This window comes from Emydura macquarii, unplaced genomic scaffold (assembly GCF_026122565.2).
Source record: "Emydura macquarii macquarii isolate MOO-44397 ecotype Brisbane River unplaced genomic scaffold, CSIRO-AGI_Emac_v2 contig_499, whole genome shotgun sequence".
Classification (NCBI taxonomy): Eukaryota; Metazoa; Chordata; order Testudines; family Chelidae; genus Emydura; species Emydura macquarii.
In genome coordinates, this window is record NW_027130636.1 from 8041305 (window position 1) to 8058661 (window position 17357).

At 41.6% G+C, this 17357-nt stretch overlaps 1 protein-coding gene across 6 annotated transcripts in view; it reads left to right on the top strand.

The window, feature by feature from the left end:
- Positions 1-17357, top strand: part of YEATS2 (YEATS domain containing 2) — an 89214-nt gene that overhangs the window by 22748 nt on the left and 49109 nt on the right. For 4 of the 6 annotated variants that reach the window (XR_010918152.1, XR_010918153.1, XM_067538882.1 and 1 more), the window contains exons 12-16: positions 6853-7092; positions 9032-9190; positions 11180-11283; positions 13807-13914; positions 15298-15471. Coding sequence is in view for 4 of the 6 variants with exons in the window: in XM_067538882.1 (XP_067394983.1) it covers positions 6853-7092; positions 9032-9190; positions 11180-11283; positions 13807-13914; positions 15298-15471 (785 nt within the window). In the remaining 2 variants the exon portion in view is untranslated. The remainder of the gene's footprint in view (positions 1-6852; positions 7093-9031; positions 9191-11179; positions 11284-13806; positions 13915-15297; positions 15472-17357) is intronic. The other 2 variants (XM_067538883.1, XM_067538884.1) reach the window with 2 other exon arrangements.

Below are 17357 nucleotides of genomic sequence, written 5' to 3' on the forward strand. Positions count from 1 at the left end.
TTTAAATATGTGAACATTTCAGGGGTTTTGTATAAATTTATGAATGCTGGGATTGTCTGGTGTCTGCAATTGTGTTGGCTGCAGAAAAGGACTGCCTGACTATTAAGGTGTTAGGGCAGTGAGAAGTCTGCAGTATTTATCTGTCTCCTGTTGTAGTATCTGAGCATCTCCCATCTTTAATGGCTTTTATCCTCACAACACCCCTGTGAAATAAGTAAGTGCTATCATCCATATTTTACAGATGGAAAACTGGGGCACAGAGAGACTAAGTGACTTTGCACAAGGCCCTGAGGAAGTCAGTGGTGGAATAGGGAATTGAAACCAGAACTCCTGATTCCCTGGCTAGCATCTAACCACTGGACCATCCTCTAGTGCAGTGGTTCCCAAACTCTTTCATGCCATGACCCCCTTTGGGGCTCACCTCTGTTAACATGACCCCAGCGGTTACAGCAAGGAGTGGAAATTGGAGGGGAGGGCAGGTTGAAGAATGAGCCCACTCCACACACTCTCCACAGCAGCAACTCCTCTGTAGATGGATACAGAGGGGCTGATGTCCCAAACAAAAGTGGCATTGTGACATGCTCTGTCACGGTGCCTATCAAATTTGGCCTTCCGCTTCTCCATCTCCGAATTTGATTGGCATTGCAACTTAGCATCTGCCCTTCTCTGTCTGTGAAGGGGCAGACGTGTCAACTTGAGTGGTGTTTTCTTTTTCTCCCCCTCCACCCTCGGCCGCCCCAATGTTCCACCACCACCTCACCTCGTTCTGCATCTTATGACCCATAGTTTGGGAAACACTGATCTAGGGCCTTCTATCCAGGGATGTTGAAACAGTTGACAAACATCAATTTTGCACTGTGATACCTCTGTGAGTCAGGGAATTATCCTTATTTACAGAGGTTAAGAGAGTTGTCCAAGGAAATATGTCACAGCTGGGAATATGACTCTGGTTTCCTGACTTCCAATCTGTGCCTTAACCACAAGATCCTCCTTCCTTGAAGCAAATGCCATCATTAGACTGAAATAGAACAGTTTTTGCCATACCCCTCCATGCCGTCTGCACCTACTGTATCAGTCATGATTCTGTTACTGTTGATGGGATTTCAAAATTGGGACCTAGACTTTTTTGTTACTGCTTGAGCAGAAACATAATTCTCACTTTCAGGGACTATTCCACTGGGATAATAGCTAACGTGGTCCTGAGCACTTTCAAAAACAGCTGCCACTTTTTCTTTGAGTTTCAAACATTTGAGCAATCTTTGTTTCTGTGTATCTTACAGGAAATTCATTTTGGCAGGGAAAAAAATGTTCATTGTCTGAAATTAAAACACTCTTTTTTTTAAGCATGGTTTAGGCTTATTTAAACACCAACTTTTTGCACCATTAAAGTAGAGTTATTTTCTGTTATAAAACAAAAGGTACCTTGATCCTGCCCTAGATTCAGACTCAGACTACAAGGCCAGAAGGAACCATCATGATCATCTAGTCTGACCCTCCTGTCCATTGCAGGCCACAGAACCTCAGCCAGCCACTCCTGTAATAAACAGATAATATCTGGTTGAGTTACTGAAGTCCTCAAATCTTTATTTAAAGACTTCAAAGTTACAGAGAATCCACCATTTACTCTAGTTCAAATCAGCAAGTGACCCATGCTCCATGCTGCAGAGGAAAGCAAAAGAACCTCAGTGTCTGCCAGTCTAAACTGGAGGGAAATTCCTTCCTGTCCCCAAATATGGCAATCCAGTTAGACCCCGAGCATGTGGGTGAGACCCACAGCCAGACACCTGGGAAAGAATTCTCAGAACCCTCCCCATCTAGTGTCCCATCTCTGGCCATTGGAGATATATGCTAAGAGCAGTGGTGGATGCGTCATATGCCATTGTAGGCAGTCTCATCATACCATCCCCTCCATAAACTTATCAAGCTTAGTCTTGCAGCAAGTTAGGTTTTTTGCTTCCACTGTTCTCCTTGGAAGGCTGTTCCATAATTTCTCTCCTCTGATGGTTAGAAACCTTGTCTAATTTCAAGCCTAAACTTTCTGATGGCCAGTTTATATCCATTTGTTCTTGTGTCAGCACTGGCCTTTAACATAAATAACTCCTCTCCTGCCCTGATGTTTATCCCTGTGATATATTTATAGAGAACAATCATATCTCCCGTAAGCTTTTGTTTGGTTAGGCTAAACAAACCAAGCCCCTTAAGTCTCATTTCATAAGATTCTGTTCCTCTGATCATCCTAGTAGCCTTTCTCTGCTGCTATTCCACATGGAATTGTTTTTTCTTAAACATAGGAGACCAGAATTTCACACAGTATTCCAGATGAGGTCTCAGTATTCCAGATGAGGTGCTTTGTACAATGGTAATAACCCTTCCCTTTCTCTACTGGAAATTCCTCACCTGATGCATCCTAGGATTGCATAACCTTTTTCACAGCTGCATCACATTAGTGTCTCAGAGTCATCCTGTGATCGACCAATACACCCAGGTCTTTCTCCTCCTCTGTCCCTTCCCACTCGTATGTCCCCAGTTTATAGCAAAAATTCTTGTTGTTAGTCCTTAAGTGCATGACCTTGCACTTTGTACTATTAAATGTCATGCCATTTCTATTACTCCAGTTTTTAAGGTAGGATATTGTAAGATATCATTTTGAAGGAGATTCCAGCCCTCCTCCGTATTGGCAATACCTCCTAACTTTGAGTCATCTACAAATTTTATTAGCACACTCCCACTTTCTGTGCCAAGTTCATGAATGAAATATTAAATAAGATTGGTTCCAAGACTGATCCTTGAGGAAGTCTGCTAGTAACTTCCATCCAGCCTGACAGTTCACCTTTCTGCATGACCTGGTGTTGTCTCCCCTTCAACCAGTTCCTTTACCCACCTTTCAATTCTCCTATTGTTCCCTATCTTCTCTAGTTTAACTAATAATTTCCCATACGGGATGTAGATAAGATCTCCTGCATTTTCTCTGTCAAAAAATCAGTTATATTTCTCAAAGAGATCAGATTGTGCTGACACGATCTACCTTTTGTAAAATCATAGTGTATTTTATCCCAATCACCATTAACCTTTCTGTCCTTATCTACTCTTTCTTTCAAAATTAATTTTAAGACCATGTATACAATTGAGTTAACTAACGGGCCTGTAGTTTCCCAGATCATGTTTTTTCCTTTCTTAAATATGGGTACTATATTTGCAATTCTCCAGTCATAGGTCATGACTCCTGAGTTTACAGATTCATTGAAAATCAGTGCTAATGATCTTGTAATTTCATGTGCCAGTTCCTTTAATATTTGTGGAAGGAGATTATCCAGGCCCCACTGATTTGGTCCCATTAATGTATTTTAGTTTGGCTTCCCTGCTGGATGTGGTAATTTCTACTTTCGTATCCTCATTCCCATTAGCCACCCTGCCGCTGCCCCCAACCTTCTCATTGCCCTTAGTAAAACTGAGGCAAAGTAGTCGGTTAGGTGTTGGGCCATATCTCGATTATTTTTAATCTCCACCCCATCCTCCGTGTTCAGCAGTCCCACTTCTTTTCTTTTCTTTTCTTTTCTTGTTTTGTTTTTATTTATATGGCTAAAGAACCTTTTACTGTTAGTTTTTAATTTCTTTTGCAAGTTCCATCTCTGCTTGGCTTTTGGCAGTTCTCACTTTTCCCCTACCTTTCCTGACCTCCAAAGATGTGTCTGAACTGTAGTTAAGACACCCACAGCTGTCCTGTCCCAGCTGAGTCGGGCTAAGGTGCTGTGCTAATTGTGCTAAGGTGCTGTGTTAATTGTGGTGCAGACACTCAGGCTCTAGGCCCTGTGAGGTAGGAGGGTCCCAGAGCTCGAGCTGCAGCCTGAGCCCCAACATCTGCCCTGCAATTACGCAGTCCCTTAACCTGAGCCCTGTAAACCTGAGTCAGCTGGCATTGTCCAGCCATGGATTTTTAATTGACATGTAGAAATACCCCAAGAGAGAGCCTACAAGGAATGGATCAGCAAGGAAAGCAGATTTCTCCTAATAACCTTTTTGAGATGCTTGTTCATACAGCGTGGTCTGCATCCCTTCCCTCTGAATTGTTCCCCCTTGCTTGGGATGTGGCTTCACATTGCTTCTGCAACTTCCAAGCCTTCTCCACATGCAGATCCTTGAGTTCTTCAGTCCAGTCCACTTCCCTAACTAATTCCCTTAATGTTTTAAAGTTTCCCCTCTTGAAATCAAGGACATTAGTTGCAGATATATTTTTGTTTATCCTTCCATTTAGTTTAAACTGAATTAGCTCATGATCACTCAAACCAAGACTGTCCAGTACAACCAGTTCTTCTGTGAGGACCTTGCTCCTTACCAGTAACAAATCTAAAATGGCATCACCTCTTGTTGATTTGGTGACTATTTGGTGAAGAAATCTGTCAACTATCGCATCCAGGAATATCTGGGCTCTACGTTATTAGTAGCACTTGTCTTCTCCAATCTATATCTGGAAAATTAAAGTCTCCCATGATCACACAATTCCAATAGTAATTACTTCATTAAAAATATTAGAGGTCACTATCCATATCCAAATTGAATCTTGGGGGGTCTGTGGCAGACCCTGAGCATTATCCCAGTGGAGCCTCTGTTACTTTTCTTCCCCAAAGTGCTTTTGACCCAAACAGATTCAGTTGCATCCATTCCATCACTTTAAATTTCTTTAGACTCTACCACATCATTAATACACAATGGTACTCCACCACTTCTACTTTTATTTCTGTCTTTTCTGAGCAGCACATACACTTCAATGCTTGTATTCCAGTCATGAATACTATTCCACCATGTTTTTGTTATCCCTGTAATACCTAGTTTCACTTTCTGCACCAGTAATTCTAGTTCCTCCATCTTGTTACCCAGTGTCCTTGCATTGGTGTACAGACATCTTAGTTGTTTCTGTGTGGCTTCTCCCAGTTTCTTCACTTGATTAGATATAGTCATTTTATGGCAGTATTGCCTACCTGACTGTTACTGTCAGTGGTATTGACACTATCTTTTCTTGTTATCCATTCACCTGCCCTCTGTTGTTCCTTTCTCCATTGCTGTGTCCTCTTTTACTTGATTTTCCTTCCACTCAGTATTAGAATCAGGCTGGGAGGTTTGATGAGCATCTCCCAACTGTCTCCCTTGAATTCCTAGTTTAAAGCTCTTTTAATCAGTGGTGTCAGCCTCTATCCCAGAAGTCTCTTTCCCTCCCTACTCAGGGGGAGTCCATCCCATGAGGACAGTCCTGTGTCCGTGAATCACTCCCAGGCCATGTGCACACTGATGGCAGCAAATTCGCTGCTGTCAGATCCATCTTTCTGGATCAGACGAGCTGTCAGTGAAGACCTGCTCAATCAATCTGGAAGTCGACACACTAAAACCACCCCCTCAAGTGGCGTAGCGCTGCATCAATAGGAAGGAATTTCCCATCAGCGCAGTACAGTGAAAACACCGCTCACAACATAAGTTAAGAAATTGACAGGAGTTAAGCAAGCTACTCTGTGTAGCTTGCGTAATTCCTGTCGACGGGTGCCGAATTTTCAGGTAAGTGTAGACCTGGCCCCAGTGGTCAAACATCCCAAAGCCCTTCTTATAGCACCACAGCACCACTGCCTGAGCCATCTGTTGATCATCATAATCTTGTTTCGCCTTTTCTGTCTTCCTCTAGGGACAGGTAGAATGCTATTGAAGATCACCTGAGCTTCCATTTCTTTTAGCATCTTCCTTTAACTGTCATATGTCCCCTTTGCAATGTTCCAAAAATTGAGATTTAAAAATCATTTGAATTTGGTGCAACAAGCCATTCTTAGACCATCTGAGCACAGCAGTCTGGTTTTCAGATTGCATGGAAAAACAAAGGCTGTTCCTGCTGTCATTTTGCTTTTTCCTGGATGTTGCAGTATCTGGTCTTGTGGGACAGTTCTTTTTATTAGCTGAGATGAAAAGAGAGAGAGAGAGAGATCCTTTGGTCTTCCTGCTTAGCATCTCTTTTCCAGTGTGCAGAAGAGTGTTGTGAGAGGGAGCAATTTATGCCCCACAAAATGCTAGAATATGGAGCACTGGCTTGGCTCTGGCAGCTACAGCTCTGAGGCCTTATTTACCCTGACATCTTTTGTAAAATCTTCTGATGCAGCTGCTCCAGTTTTGGGAGCTAATGCTTATGTGACTCAGCCATTCTTTCCATCATGTCATCTAATCTTGCAGTGCACCATGGCAGTGGTTCTGAGTTAGGGGCAGGGAAGGTGAAAGGGAGAAGGTTCAAGGTTTCAGTGAGTGCTTTTGATAGTATCACACCAAAGAAGGAAAATGCAGGCATTTGAACTATAAATACACAAGCATTTTTTAGACTCAAGCAAGGACACCAAACACATCTGGATGGACAGCTCATAAAACAAATCGTAAAGAGGACACCAGCTCTTCAGCCTCTGTGGCCTCTACAGTGGCTTCTCTGTGTGGTCCATGAGTAACTGAGCTCCTCAGTAATACAGCTCCTGCCACCCCAAGCCCATAGGTAATCACTTCTAAATATGCAGGGACAGGGATTTCCTTCAGGGGAAGGTTCCCCTCAGTTATGTGGATCTATCTGTCTATGGACACTTAAAAGCGAACGTGCATGACTGCATATTGGGTAAGACAGTATGTGGTTAGTCTGGTTCTTAATTTTTTATCCAGAATGTATCCAGCAAAATAACAAATGAAAATACATTTAAAAAAAACCCCAAACCCACTTTTTTTATGTTTTATATTTATGGACGTGTTTGTCATTTAATAAGTTTGTCTGTGTAGAGAAATGTAACAAGGAATTGGATGAGTCAGCCTGAGAAACATTTCTCTTTTCCATATTTTAATTAGGATTCCCTGTGAATGCTGAAACTGAAAGACATTCCACTTTTTATTCCCTACCATCTTCAATAGAACGGACTCCCACCAAATTGGCAACACAGAAAGTAACCTTTGGCTCTCATGGAAATTCAGCTTTTCAGCCAATTGCAGCTAGTTGCAAAATAGTGCCTCAGGGTCAGATCCCGAGTCCTGCAGAATCTCCAGGAAAATCCTTCCAGCCCATCACCATGAGCTGCAAGATTGTATCAGGTACATTTTAGTTTCAGTATCATACTTCATACTGAAATATCAGATTGAACTGGTTGGTCTTGCTTTGTGTCCTTTTCCATTTTTCATGCTAACATTAAAAGTTAGGTAATAGGGAGACCCCTGTTGTAGTGTAATGCACTAAACAAGATTCCATCCTTTTTGTATAGATTTTTTTTTAATGTTTAATTTGTGAATTCAAGATTAAAAGAGGGATGGGAACTGGTTTTAGTCTCTCACTGGGCACAAATACTACCAACGACCCACTTGAGATCACTCTTGAGTAAGACTACTACCAATGCTAATGGGCTCAGATGTGAAAATTGTTAGTTCAAAGCATAATTTGAAATGTTTCTTGCGTGCGTGTGTGTGTGTGTGTGTGTGCACGTGTGTGTGTGTGTGCGCGCGTGCGCACGCGAGAGCGAGAGAAAAGAAGGGCTTCTTTCCTTTGCAAATTTCCAAACTACTGGGCTGGGTAAAGTGGGCACAGGTTTTTTCCTTGTATGTTATCAGGCAAATAAGAGGTTAAAACTTGTATATAAATTGTACTTCTCATAGTACAAAAGTTCCCTCCTTAGAATCAAACAGCTTCCTCCCTTCCCCATTAACAGTAATTCTCTGTGTCTGGTTTAGATGATATAAGCAGCAGATTGCAGTTGGCAAAATGATTTCCTTTTAGTAACTTCTCAATCAGATGCAGTCATGCTACCTTTGCCTGTACTAATAACTCTTTTCACCTCTAATCCCTTGTCTGCCAAAAGTAACATGCATTTTCTTCACTGATTCGATGCCTTCCACTGGGCTGTATTATTGCATCAAGAATCTTTAATGTCCAACCCTACTGGGTTACTTGGAAAACTGGAAGCCTTGCTTGGAAAGCCCCACCATCATCTGGTGTTCGGTGTATAGAGAATGAAGAGCCTGGATACCAAGTCGGATGCTACTGATGATCTCTTCCCAACCAGATTTCTCCCATGTATGGTTGTATTGCCATATTAAAGCAGTACCCAGGGCACCAGCAACTTACGTTTGAATGTGTGCCAAATGCTTTTATTATCCTATCATACTGTCCCACTGCTCCTCTTTCCTTGGTCACGTGAGTGAGACTCTGTGACTTTCCAGTAGGTGACAGTTACAGAACCATCTTGCCTTCCTTGAAACCCTTTGGCTTTTCTTTATCAAGCTTTGCTGTTCAAGATGTTCCCCTGTTTAAACATTTCCTAGGCTGATTGCAGTGGAGAAACGTCACCAATTTTTCATGCTCAGACTCTCCTTTCAGATTGTGATAGTCACCAGCATCTTCCTAGGATGAGTTTCTGTTCCTTGTTAGCTGGCAGTCTTCCCACCCTACGTCCCACGAAAGCAGATTATTGGTGGGTTGCCTTCTACCACACAGTGTCCCCTTGCTCTGTGCCCTAATACAATTGCTGCCGTCCCTTTTCTGTCTATTTTCTCACTCTTCCATCCTTTTGTCTCTGCTCCCTTTTTAACTCGTCTGTTTTGTTGTTTTTTGTCCCTCCCCCACCCCCCCCCCTTGTTTAATCTCCTTTCCACTTACCGAGAGGCTACACAGTGGTACAGTTGAGCTGAGTGTGGGATAGAATAGAGGCTTGACTTAGTGGATGACTGCCTGAGCCTACAGCCCTTTATGCATGAGCTGTCCCTGTGGTTGGATGTAGAAAGGGGTGCTGTAGATGAAGGAAGGCGAATGGCTTCTAGGAGCTGCTCAGCACTTTACCCTCCTCTACAGGAGCATATTGACAGAGAGAGAGAGGAGGTCCGAGGTCATGCTGCTTTACCTGTCCGTACAGCCTTGGGACTCCACTCAGGCTGGGAATTGCACCTTCCGCAAAATGTACAAACTCCAAGTCATTTTTCTAATTACTGCTTTTTTATGTCCTTATGAAATATAAGATGGAAGTGTTGGACTCTTTTCCTTAAGGTTCTCCAATATCAACCCCAAGCCCATCTCCGCTACCTCGTACCCCAACCTCCACTCCGGTGCACATGAAGCTAGGCTCTGCTAGTTCAGTCATTAATAACCCATACATTATTGTGGACAAGCCTGGACAGATGGTCGGAGCAGCAGCCACAAGCACAGGTGCGTAATTTGATCTGTAGAAGGTAGCAGGTTAATTTTATCCATTCAAGCTTATCTTCCCTTTAAAAAAAAAAAAAAAAAGAATACTTCGATCTTTGAAGATCTGAAAGCCTTTTACAAAGGAAGGGCAGGCAGTGTCATTAGTTTGCATAGTTGTTAAAAAGATGTAGAAGGAGTTCGCTTTTGGCAGTGACAGAAAAAGCAAGGGCCAATAGAAATCACCAATTCCTTGGTGTGTGTACACATTTCAGAGATGAGGAGCAAGGAATGTGAAGCTGTGCTACACACTAATAAAAATCAAGGACACTTATAATGAAGCTGTATCTTGGACATGGCCAAAGTGCTGCTCTCACCTCCTCTCCCCCTTATCTTTAGCCTATCAGTGTGACCTGCATATGCTAGAGGTTCCAGCATGCATTTTTCCAGCTGTATCAAGATGGTCTGTAGAGGAGACATATCAGCCTTTATGCTACTGTGAGCCTTCATTCAGCTGCTTCTAGCTGGTTGGCCTCAGGCCCACCCCAGCTTCCCTTGACTGGATTCCCCCAGTGCTTCAGAGGTGATGCTAGAAGAACTGGTGCAGTGAATATCTCTGTCTGTCTCTCTGGGGAGTATGTATTGCAGGAGACAGGTGAAAGGCAATGGGAGCCAGCTGGAAACCCTTGTCTACTTATTGGAGGAAAAGTAACTGCATGTGAGTCCTTTATCATGAGACACAGACCAAGAACCTCCTGTCTAAATGCACGTATATGTAATTTCATATATGTGTGTATAGTAGCTTCTCAAAGTGACACTTGGAGCTGATAGTGTGTTCATCTTGGTTACCGTGATTCATGTAGTACCTGCCTTTCACTAGACATGGTTGAAAAAGGGGGAAGATCTTCATTAAAACATGTCCCCTTTTTTATCAGGAAACAATCACATTTTTTTCAACAAGCACCATCTAGAGCTGTATGGGAGGAGAACTGAGTGGTGGGAAACCACTGTATGTTTGCAGTGGCTGAATTTAATTTAATCTCTTCCTATGTTTTTAAGCTCTCTTGTTAGGTAAATCAAAAACAATTTGATAACGAGTGGAATTTTCAAAAGCGCCGAAGGGGTACAAGTTCCATTGGAAGTCAGTGAGTACTTTACATCAGAGTCACGTAGGTGGTTTTGAAAATCCCACCCAATACCTTTATTTTTTTAAAAGACAGGGTAAAATGAAAGGACACTACCAGGTCTGGTCAGGTCTGAAACTAAGATTTTTGTAGCAGCCAGCTTTCACAAGAAAATAAATAGTTTTGTTTTTAATATAATGCAAACAGTTTATAAATAAAGACTTCAGGGAGATATTTCTTGCAAGCCAAGTGTTGCGGAACCATTCTATTGATTGAGAATCAGAAAGTGAAACTACTGTAGTTCTGTTGAGTGGAGTACAAAATGTAAACGGCTCAAATGGGGAAGAAGCAGAATTTAAAAATGCATGTTTTAATATTCAAAAGTATTTGAAGAAATGAGTTTTTTAACGTGTTTAACGAGGTCATGTCCCTTTAAAGAAGGGATGCTTAATTTGTATTGATTTTGACTATAGGTTGACTCCTGTAACAGAATGCTAATATAACTTGTCCCCATCCTGATTCCCACTGATCACGTCATTTTTTGTTCCCATCAGAATATATAAGGTGTTAATTGAAGTGAAATGCCATGTCTTCCTTGTGTGATGAAAAGCTGTATTTATTTAATAGTACCAAGAACTGAACACATGCTGAAATCTGCCTTATCTTTCAGTAGAGAGACAAGATGGGTGAAATCACACCTTTTGTTGGACCAACTTCTTTTGGTGAGAGAGACAAATTTTTGAGTCTCTATGTAAGCTTGAAAGCTTCTCTCTCACTAACAGAAGTTGGTCCAATAAAAGATGTGATTTCACCCACCTTGTGTCTCTAATATCCTGGGAACAATGTGTCTACAACAATACTACATAAAATTTAATCTTCCAATACACAGGAAGCCCAGCAAGCAAACTAACAAGTGTTTCTCAAGTCTCTCATGGAGCCGGGTCTCCAGTCTCAAAGATCCATGGAAGCAGCTTTGTAACGTCAGCTATCAAGGTAACATTCTTGTTAGGCTGTCTATTTCCATAAAGAAATAGCTTCATATGGAGCAAACTTTTTCAGCATCATAAATGCTGATTCCAGAAAACTTCATGTTCTTCTTATTTCACTTCAGCATTTACTCTGGATAGCAGCCATAGCACTACTGTTTACATGATGTTTATGTGGTATAATAGTGTCATTTCATGAGTTGTGAGTACTTCTCTTAAAAGTGCCCGTCTTTTGCTGGTGTATAAGGAGGTCCTTGAAGGGCACAGATCTCTGTAATCTCAAAATATCTCATCTTTCAAAAAGCCTGTTCTGTAAAAGACTCTGATCTTTTTGGCTTGGTTGGTGATAGTATCAGATTTAACAAAGGTGAATATTTTTTAAATCTCAGTTCCAATTTTTCTGCATAACAGACATATTCATATCAGGCCAAGAGCTGACATTCATTGGTTTTATAGCTACCTCCAGCAAAAGAATGTTCATATAAACAAACTGAGAGATAAAAAGAATACTAATGCACTAGTGACATTTGGAAGCTCTATCTACAAAAAAGTATTTACCACCAGACAAACGCAGGGTAACTGACACTGTAAACTGAGATGAACAGGGTCTGTGCTTCTGAGCTGGAAAGCTCTTAAGGTATGGAGCTGGATTATTTCAGACAAAATCTTTCCCATCTTCTTTAGAGATGGTTATTTTTGGCAGACTACTGGCACAGTGACGCCCCCTTTTGAAAGTGGTTGGTGGAGCATGTGGTGTGCCGGAGCTTTCTCAGCATTAGTCTGTTCTGCGCATGCAAGAATAATTGATTTTTAAGCTGCCTTGATAATTGTCATTTAGTCTACAGAGAAGAGCCTCTTATTTTTTAATTTAGAATCAGAATGTTCCATTCATCCACGGCTGTCTCTGAGAATCTGTAGTATAGGAATTTTGGCTTGTGTGTACATGTGAAAGCATCTACTAAGCAAAATGAAGCACGTATTCTCATCTGGTATTTTTATCATAGTGAGAGATCCAATCCATAGACTTGTCCCATAGTGATCTTGAGTATCACTTCTATTAGGAAACAAATGTCAAAGTTTTTTTTACAAATCTGAGGCAGCAAATGGGGAGTAGCTTTTTTTAATTGTGAATTGTGCACGCCTTATTCTTAAAAATAAATAAATAAAAACCTGTTCAGACTGCCTGCAGTTAACAAAACTAATGCTGTTAACTCTTATTTCACTGGTTTGGAGCAGTTACTTATATGCAGTGTCAAACAAATCAGTAGATCCAGAGATGCATACCACCCATATTGAATTAATTACATATTTTCAAGGTGACACCGTTAGGAATCAGAAGTTATTTAGACAACTAAGTGGAAGTCTGTTCCCTGTAAATCTCAGTGCGTCTTCCACTGGGTCGGGAATTTTGTAAAGGTAGAAAAAAATTCTGTTGTATTAAAACTGTCAGATCCATGATCTATTCAACATTTTTCTTCATGGAACAAGTAATAATAAAAAAATAAATAAATAAAAAATAAAACAAAAACCACATTTGACTCATCTACCAACTTCCCAGGCTGGAATGAAAGAAACAAAATTTCACAGGTCTAGATGTTGGCATACATATTTTGCATCATATCGGTAGAAAATATTGCTACTTCTTCAAATCCACCAATTCTACTATGAAGCTTGCATGGCGTTAGGAATTTTTAGTTAAAGGAAAGAAAAATGTATCTGAAACAAAACTTAATTTTGTTTGCAACTTTAAATCAGCCAAATCGTTTTTCATATTTTCTTTATCTTTTAAAATGTGCTCCCAACTCTTAGATTGTGTGTGCCAATTTTTAGCTTAAATTAAATTTACAACATTTAAAGAATGGAAAAATCTAGGCTCATTATAAAACAGTTAGCATGCTTGTGACTGTAGATATCGGTCCACTTCTATCACCTAATTACCATACAATAAGAAATATTGTTTTAGTTGCTGGTGTTAAAACTCGCAACAAAAGAGGATTTGGTGTTTGTAGGTGCTACTGTTATTTGGCAGGATTCCATCGTGTTTATGTAGAACTACATATACAGATTTTCTTTCTGCAATTGGTCTAAGTAATTCAGAGAGAGAAGGTGTGTAAGGTAATATCTTTTACTGAAACAATTGTTATTGGTGGAAGGGACAAGCTTTTGAGTTTTGCAGAGCTCTTCCTGAGATCTGTAGAGGGTAACCGGGGTGTCCAAGCTAAATACGAGGTGAGACAGATAGTTAAGTAGAAGGGGGGCTCACACATGCTGTGGGAGACTGCTTAAAATGAAGTGGTTGGGTAAAGGGTTGGTAGATGGTAGGATGAAGTACAAATTGGTGTTGTAATGAGTCATAAAACTTTAATTACCTTGTCTCTTTCATATGCTGGGATCAATGTGGTTACAACAGCAGTGCAGATAACCCAGAATGCCCTGAATTCTTTATCAGTGATGTGAATACAGGCCGTCATCGCTTTCTTTTAATATTGCATGTTTCACCTAATTGTGTGCCATATGTATTCATTTGTAGCAAGAGGATTCTCTATTTGCAACCATGCCGCCCCTTTGTCCTATTGGGAGTCATTCTAAGGCGCAAAGCCCTAAATCTGTGACAGGTGGACTTGGAGCTTTTACAAAGGTATTTGGTGTGTGTTGTTGGCTTTGTACATGGATGCATACTCTGGTAGTATCATTTCACACTGGGTTCCATGATAAAACATGTAACTTTTCTACTGCGTGTAACATTACCATTGGGAGAGAGTGTACTTGGGGCCTGACAGCCAGTTCCCTTGTTACATGAGTAGGGAAATTAAAACTCTTGCAGCTGTCAGCAGATTAATCTTGATTTCCATTCTGTTCTCTTGGCTTTATTGTTATTGGCTTTTTCTGTCTCCCTTGTTTCATCTCATTCATCCTTTTCCTTGATGAACCACTGCCATATTCTAGTAAATCTGAAATAGCTGTGCTTTTATTGCATAATACATTAAAAATAAACTGCAGTCGTCTCAGACTCTAAACTATATTCCCTGCCTCCTCCTACTTTACCATGATTTCTGTGTGTCAAATATTGGAGTGTAAGTGCATTTCCTTAAGTGTTACTTGTCTGAATTTCTTTTTAACCAACTGTAGTATCAGATGTGTCCTCTGTTGTGAGCCAGTATTCTCCCCACCTCTTAAAAGGGAATAAATAGGATGATTTAATAGAAGAGGATTTCCATCTCTAACTACTTCCCCCAACATCCAAAATCAGGTGTTTGAGTGGCTTAATGCCTTTAAATTATGAGTTAATCTGAGTGAGAGAGGAAGGATGGTGCAGTGTTTACAGCGCTAGCATGGGACTCAGGAAACCCATCTGTGATTCCCTACTCCACCAGTCTTCCTGCGTGACTTGACCAAGTCACTCAGTCTCTGTGCCTCAGTTTGCCAGATGGAGATAATAGCAGTTCCCCTACTTTCTAGGCATACTGGGAGGGTAAATTACATTCAAGATGCCGAGATACTATGGTATATGGGGTCATAACTTGAATAAGACACACCTTTTACTTAATGTAGCAGAATAGAAAAGGATCTAACTAAGGTTCTCAGTTTTGTCTGGGAAACGGCCATATTTTGGGCAGGATCCTGGATGGGGAATTAAAAGCCCAGAGTGCTGCTCAGCCCTGGCAGACAAACGCACAGTTGCAGCTTCAAAGCAGAACAAACACATTGTTAATATTAATAGCAACACTTAGCGCTTGTGGCCTTCATATCATTTTCCAAACGCTAATCTTCATGATGCCCCTGGGAAGTTGGTAAGTGTTTACCCCATTTTACAAAACAGGAGGTGAAGGCAGAGCAATTCAGAGACTCTGGTGGGAGCTGGTGTCAGAGCCACGATCAGAGCGCAAGAGCTCTTGGCTGTCTGTGTCATGGTTAGCCCAGCAGCTCATGCCTCTCTCTCTCTCTGAAGACTGATGCTTTCAGATGATGATTTCTTCTGGAACTTAAAGCAGTTTGTTTACTCCAATTTTCCTTATGAAAGGTGATGATAAAGCAGGAACCTGGAGAGCTGCCCCAGCAACCACAGCTACCGGTGACGGGGACGACCTCGCAGGCCTCGGGGCAGCAATATGTCACGGTGAAGGGGAGTCACATGATAGCTTTGTCACCTCAGAAGCAGATCGTGAGCACAGGAGAGGGGACCACTCAATCGAAGGTATTGAATGCTTTGTTGTCATAAACTGCCTGTACTCACTGCGGTTTCCTTGTAGCGCCTCCACGCTGCTGCTAGCACGGAATTGTGCAGATAGCAGGCAGTGCTGCTTTTCTTGCAGCCGTTGAGCTTGGGGGAGGTCATAGGAAACGAGCTACCTCTGTGCTGCTACCTTAGAGTACTGGAGGGACTATGTGTAAGGGAGTGCTAGGAGGCAGGTTGAAATATAGCTCTATGGGTAGATTTTATTTTTTTTATTTTTCATAGGTAATTTTAGTTACATGGGGAATCTGAGGGTGGGAACCGTTACACATTGTTGCCTGCAAGGAACAACTTCCTGCTTCCTATTTACTCCTCTGTTGCAAGAGGTTAATAGAGAGAGAGAATCAGGAAAAACTAGCCCAGAATGGAAACAACTATATTTTGCATCAGTTGAATAAGAACTACAGTAGATTGGTCTGTGTGGTGTATCAGTAAGAGAGAAGCAAAGCAGCTGTGGCACACATGGAGCTTAGCACCTCTATATGTGATGGCTGAACAATCCAGATGTCAAAAGAGTCAGTTCCCTCCTTTCTGCCCACTCTTAAGATGTATACAGTGAAATCTACCTGCACACAGACCAATGTATGCAAAACATATTTGCATATGTAAATATACATTTATATTTGTAAATCAGTTAATTGTTCTTTAACCTACTTTTTTGCTTATTCAGGCAGGTGCATAAATGTGATATTTGCATGAACGTATTGTCTGCGTACAAGACGAAGACTATTTATGAATTCAACATTGGGGCCAGAGTTTCCAGAGCTTAAGTTTCAACTGAATCATGAAAATAATTTTCTGGGTTGTGACTCTTTCTAGGGAACCATAGGTCAGCACATTACCACCACCACCCCCACCCGCCCACCCCCCGCCTCAGCGAGAGAGACTTGCTGATGCTAAACTGTGTCAATTCAGGCACCCCAACAAACTCATTAGGACTCTGCCAGTCCTTATTTTGCCTTGCACATTAACACTTAGGGTAGATCTACACTGACGGTGGCAAAGTCGTCGCCGTCAGATCAACCTATCTGGATCAACTGAGCGGTCAGTGAAGACCTGCTCAATCGATCCAGAAGTCGACGCAGTAAAACCACCCCCTCAAGTGGTGTAGCACTGCGTCGACAGGAACACGATTCCCGTTGGTGCAGTGTAGTGAAGACGCCGCGCAGAAGGGAAGAACAGCAATCGACGGGAGTTATGCAAGCTACTCTGCGTAGCATGCGTAACTCCCATTGACTGCCGCCAAATCGCCAGGTAAGTGTAGACCAGGCCTTAGTATATCCCAGGCCCAGAACTCCCCAGAAGCATTCTCCTGTAGTGTCTAGCCCGTCACTGACACTCTCAGTAATTGCTAGGTATGCTGTCCCCAAAGAGACAGTGTACACACAGCTGGAAGGTTACAACTTAGGATCAGGTTCTTTGTAATAACATAGCGTTGTAATCTATTTGTGGTGAAAACAAATAGAAGTTGATTAACAAAGAGCAGAGTCATAGATTCAAGTGAGTACTGAGCAAGAATAAAGGAAACAAACAGTTACAAACAAAACAAAAGTATAACACACTTTCTAGAGATTTAAACTTAGGCTACAGTCGTTGTCTAATACCGTCTCTCACCTAAGCTTTTCTGCCGAGTTTGCTGGTTTTCAGTCATATCCACAATCCAGACCTTTGTGAATACCCCTATGCCCTCAAAGGGGTGTCCTCACTAACTGGGTAAAAAGAGTTATTTTCCCTTCCTCTTATGGTTCACTAAACCTTTGGAATGTATCCTTTTGAAGTGCACTCGCATATAAGATTCTTCTCCCCCGTTGATTTCTCTCCTGTGGGCTGTTGCCATGTTGAGTTCA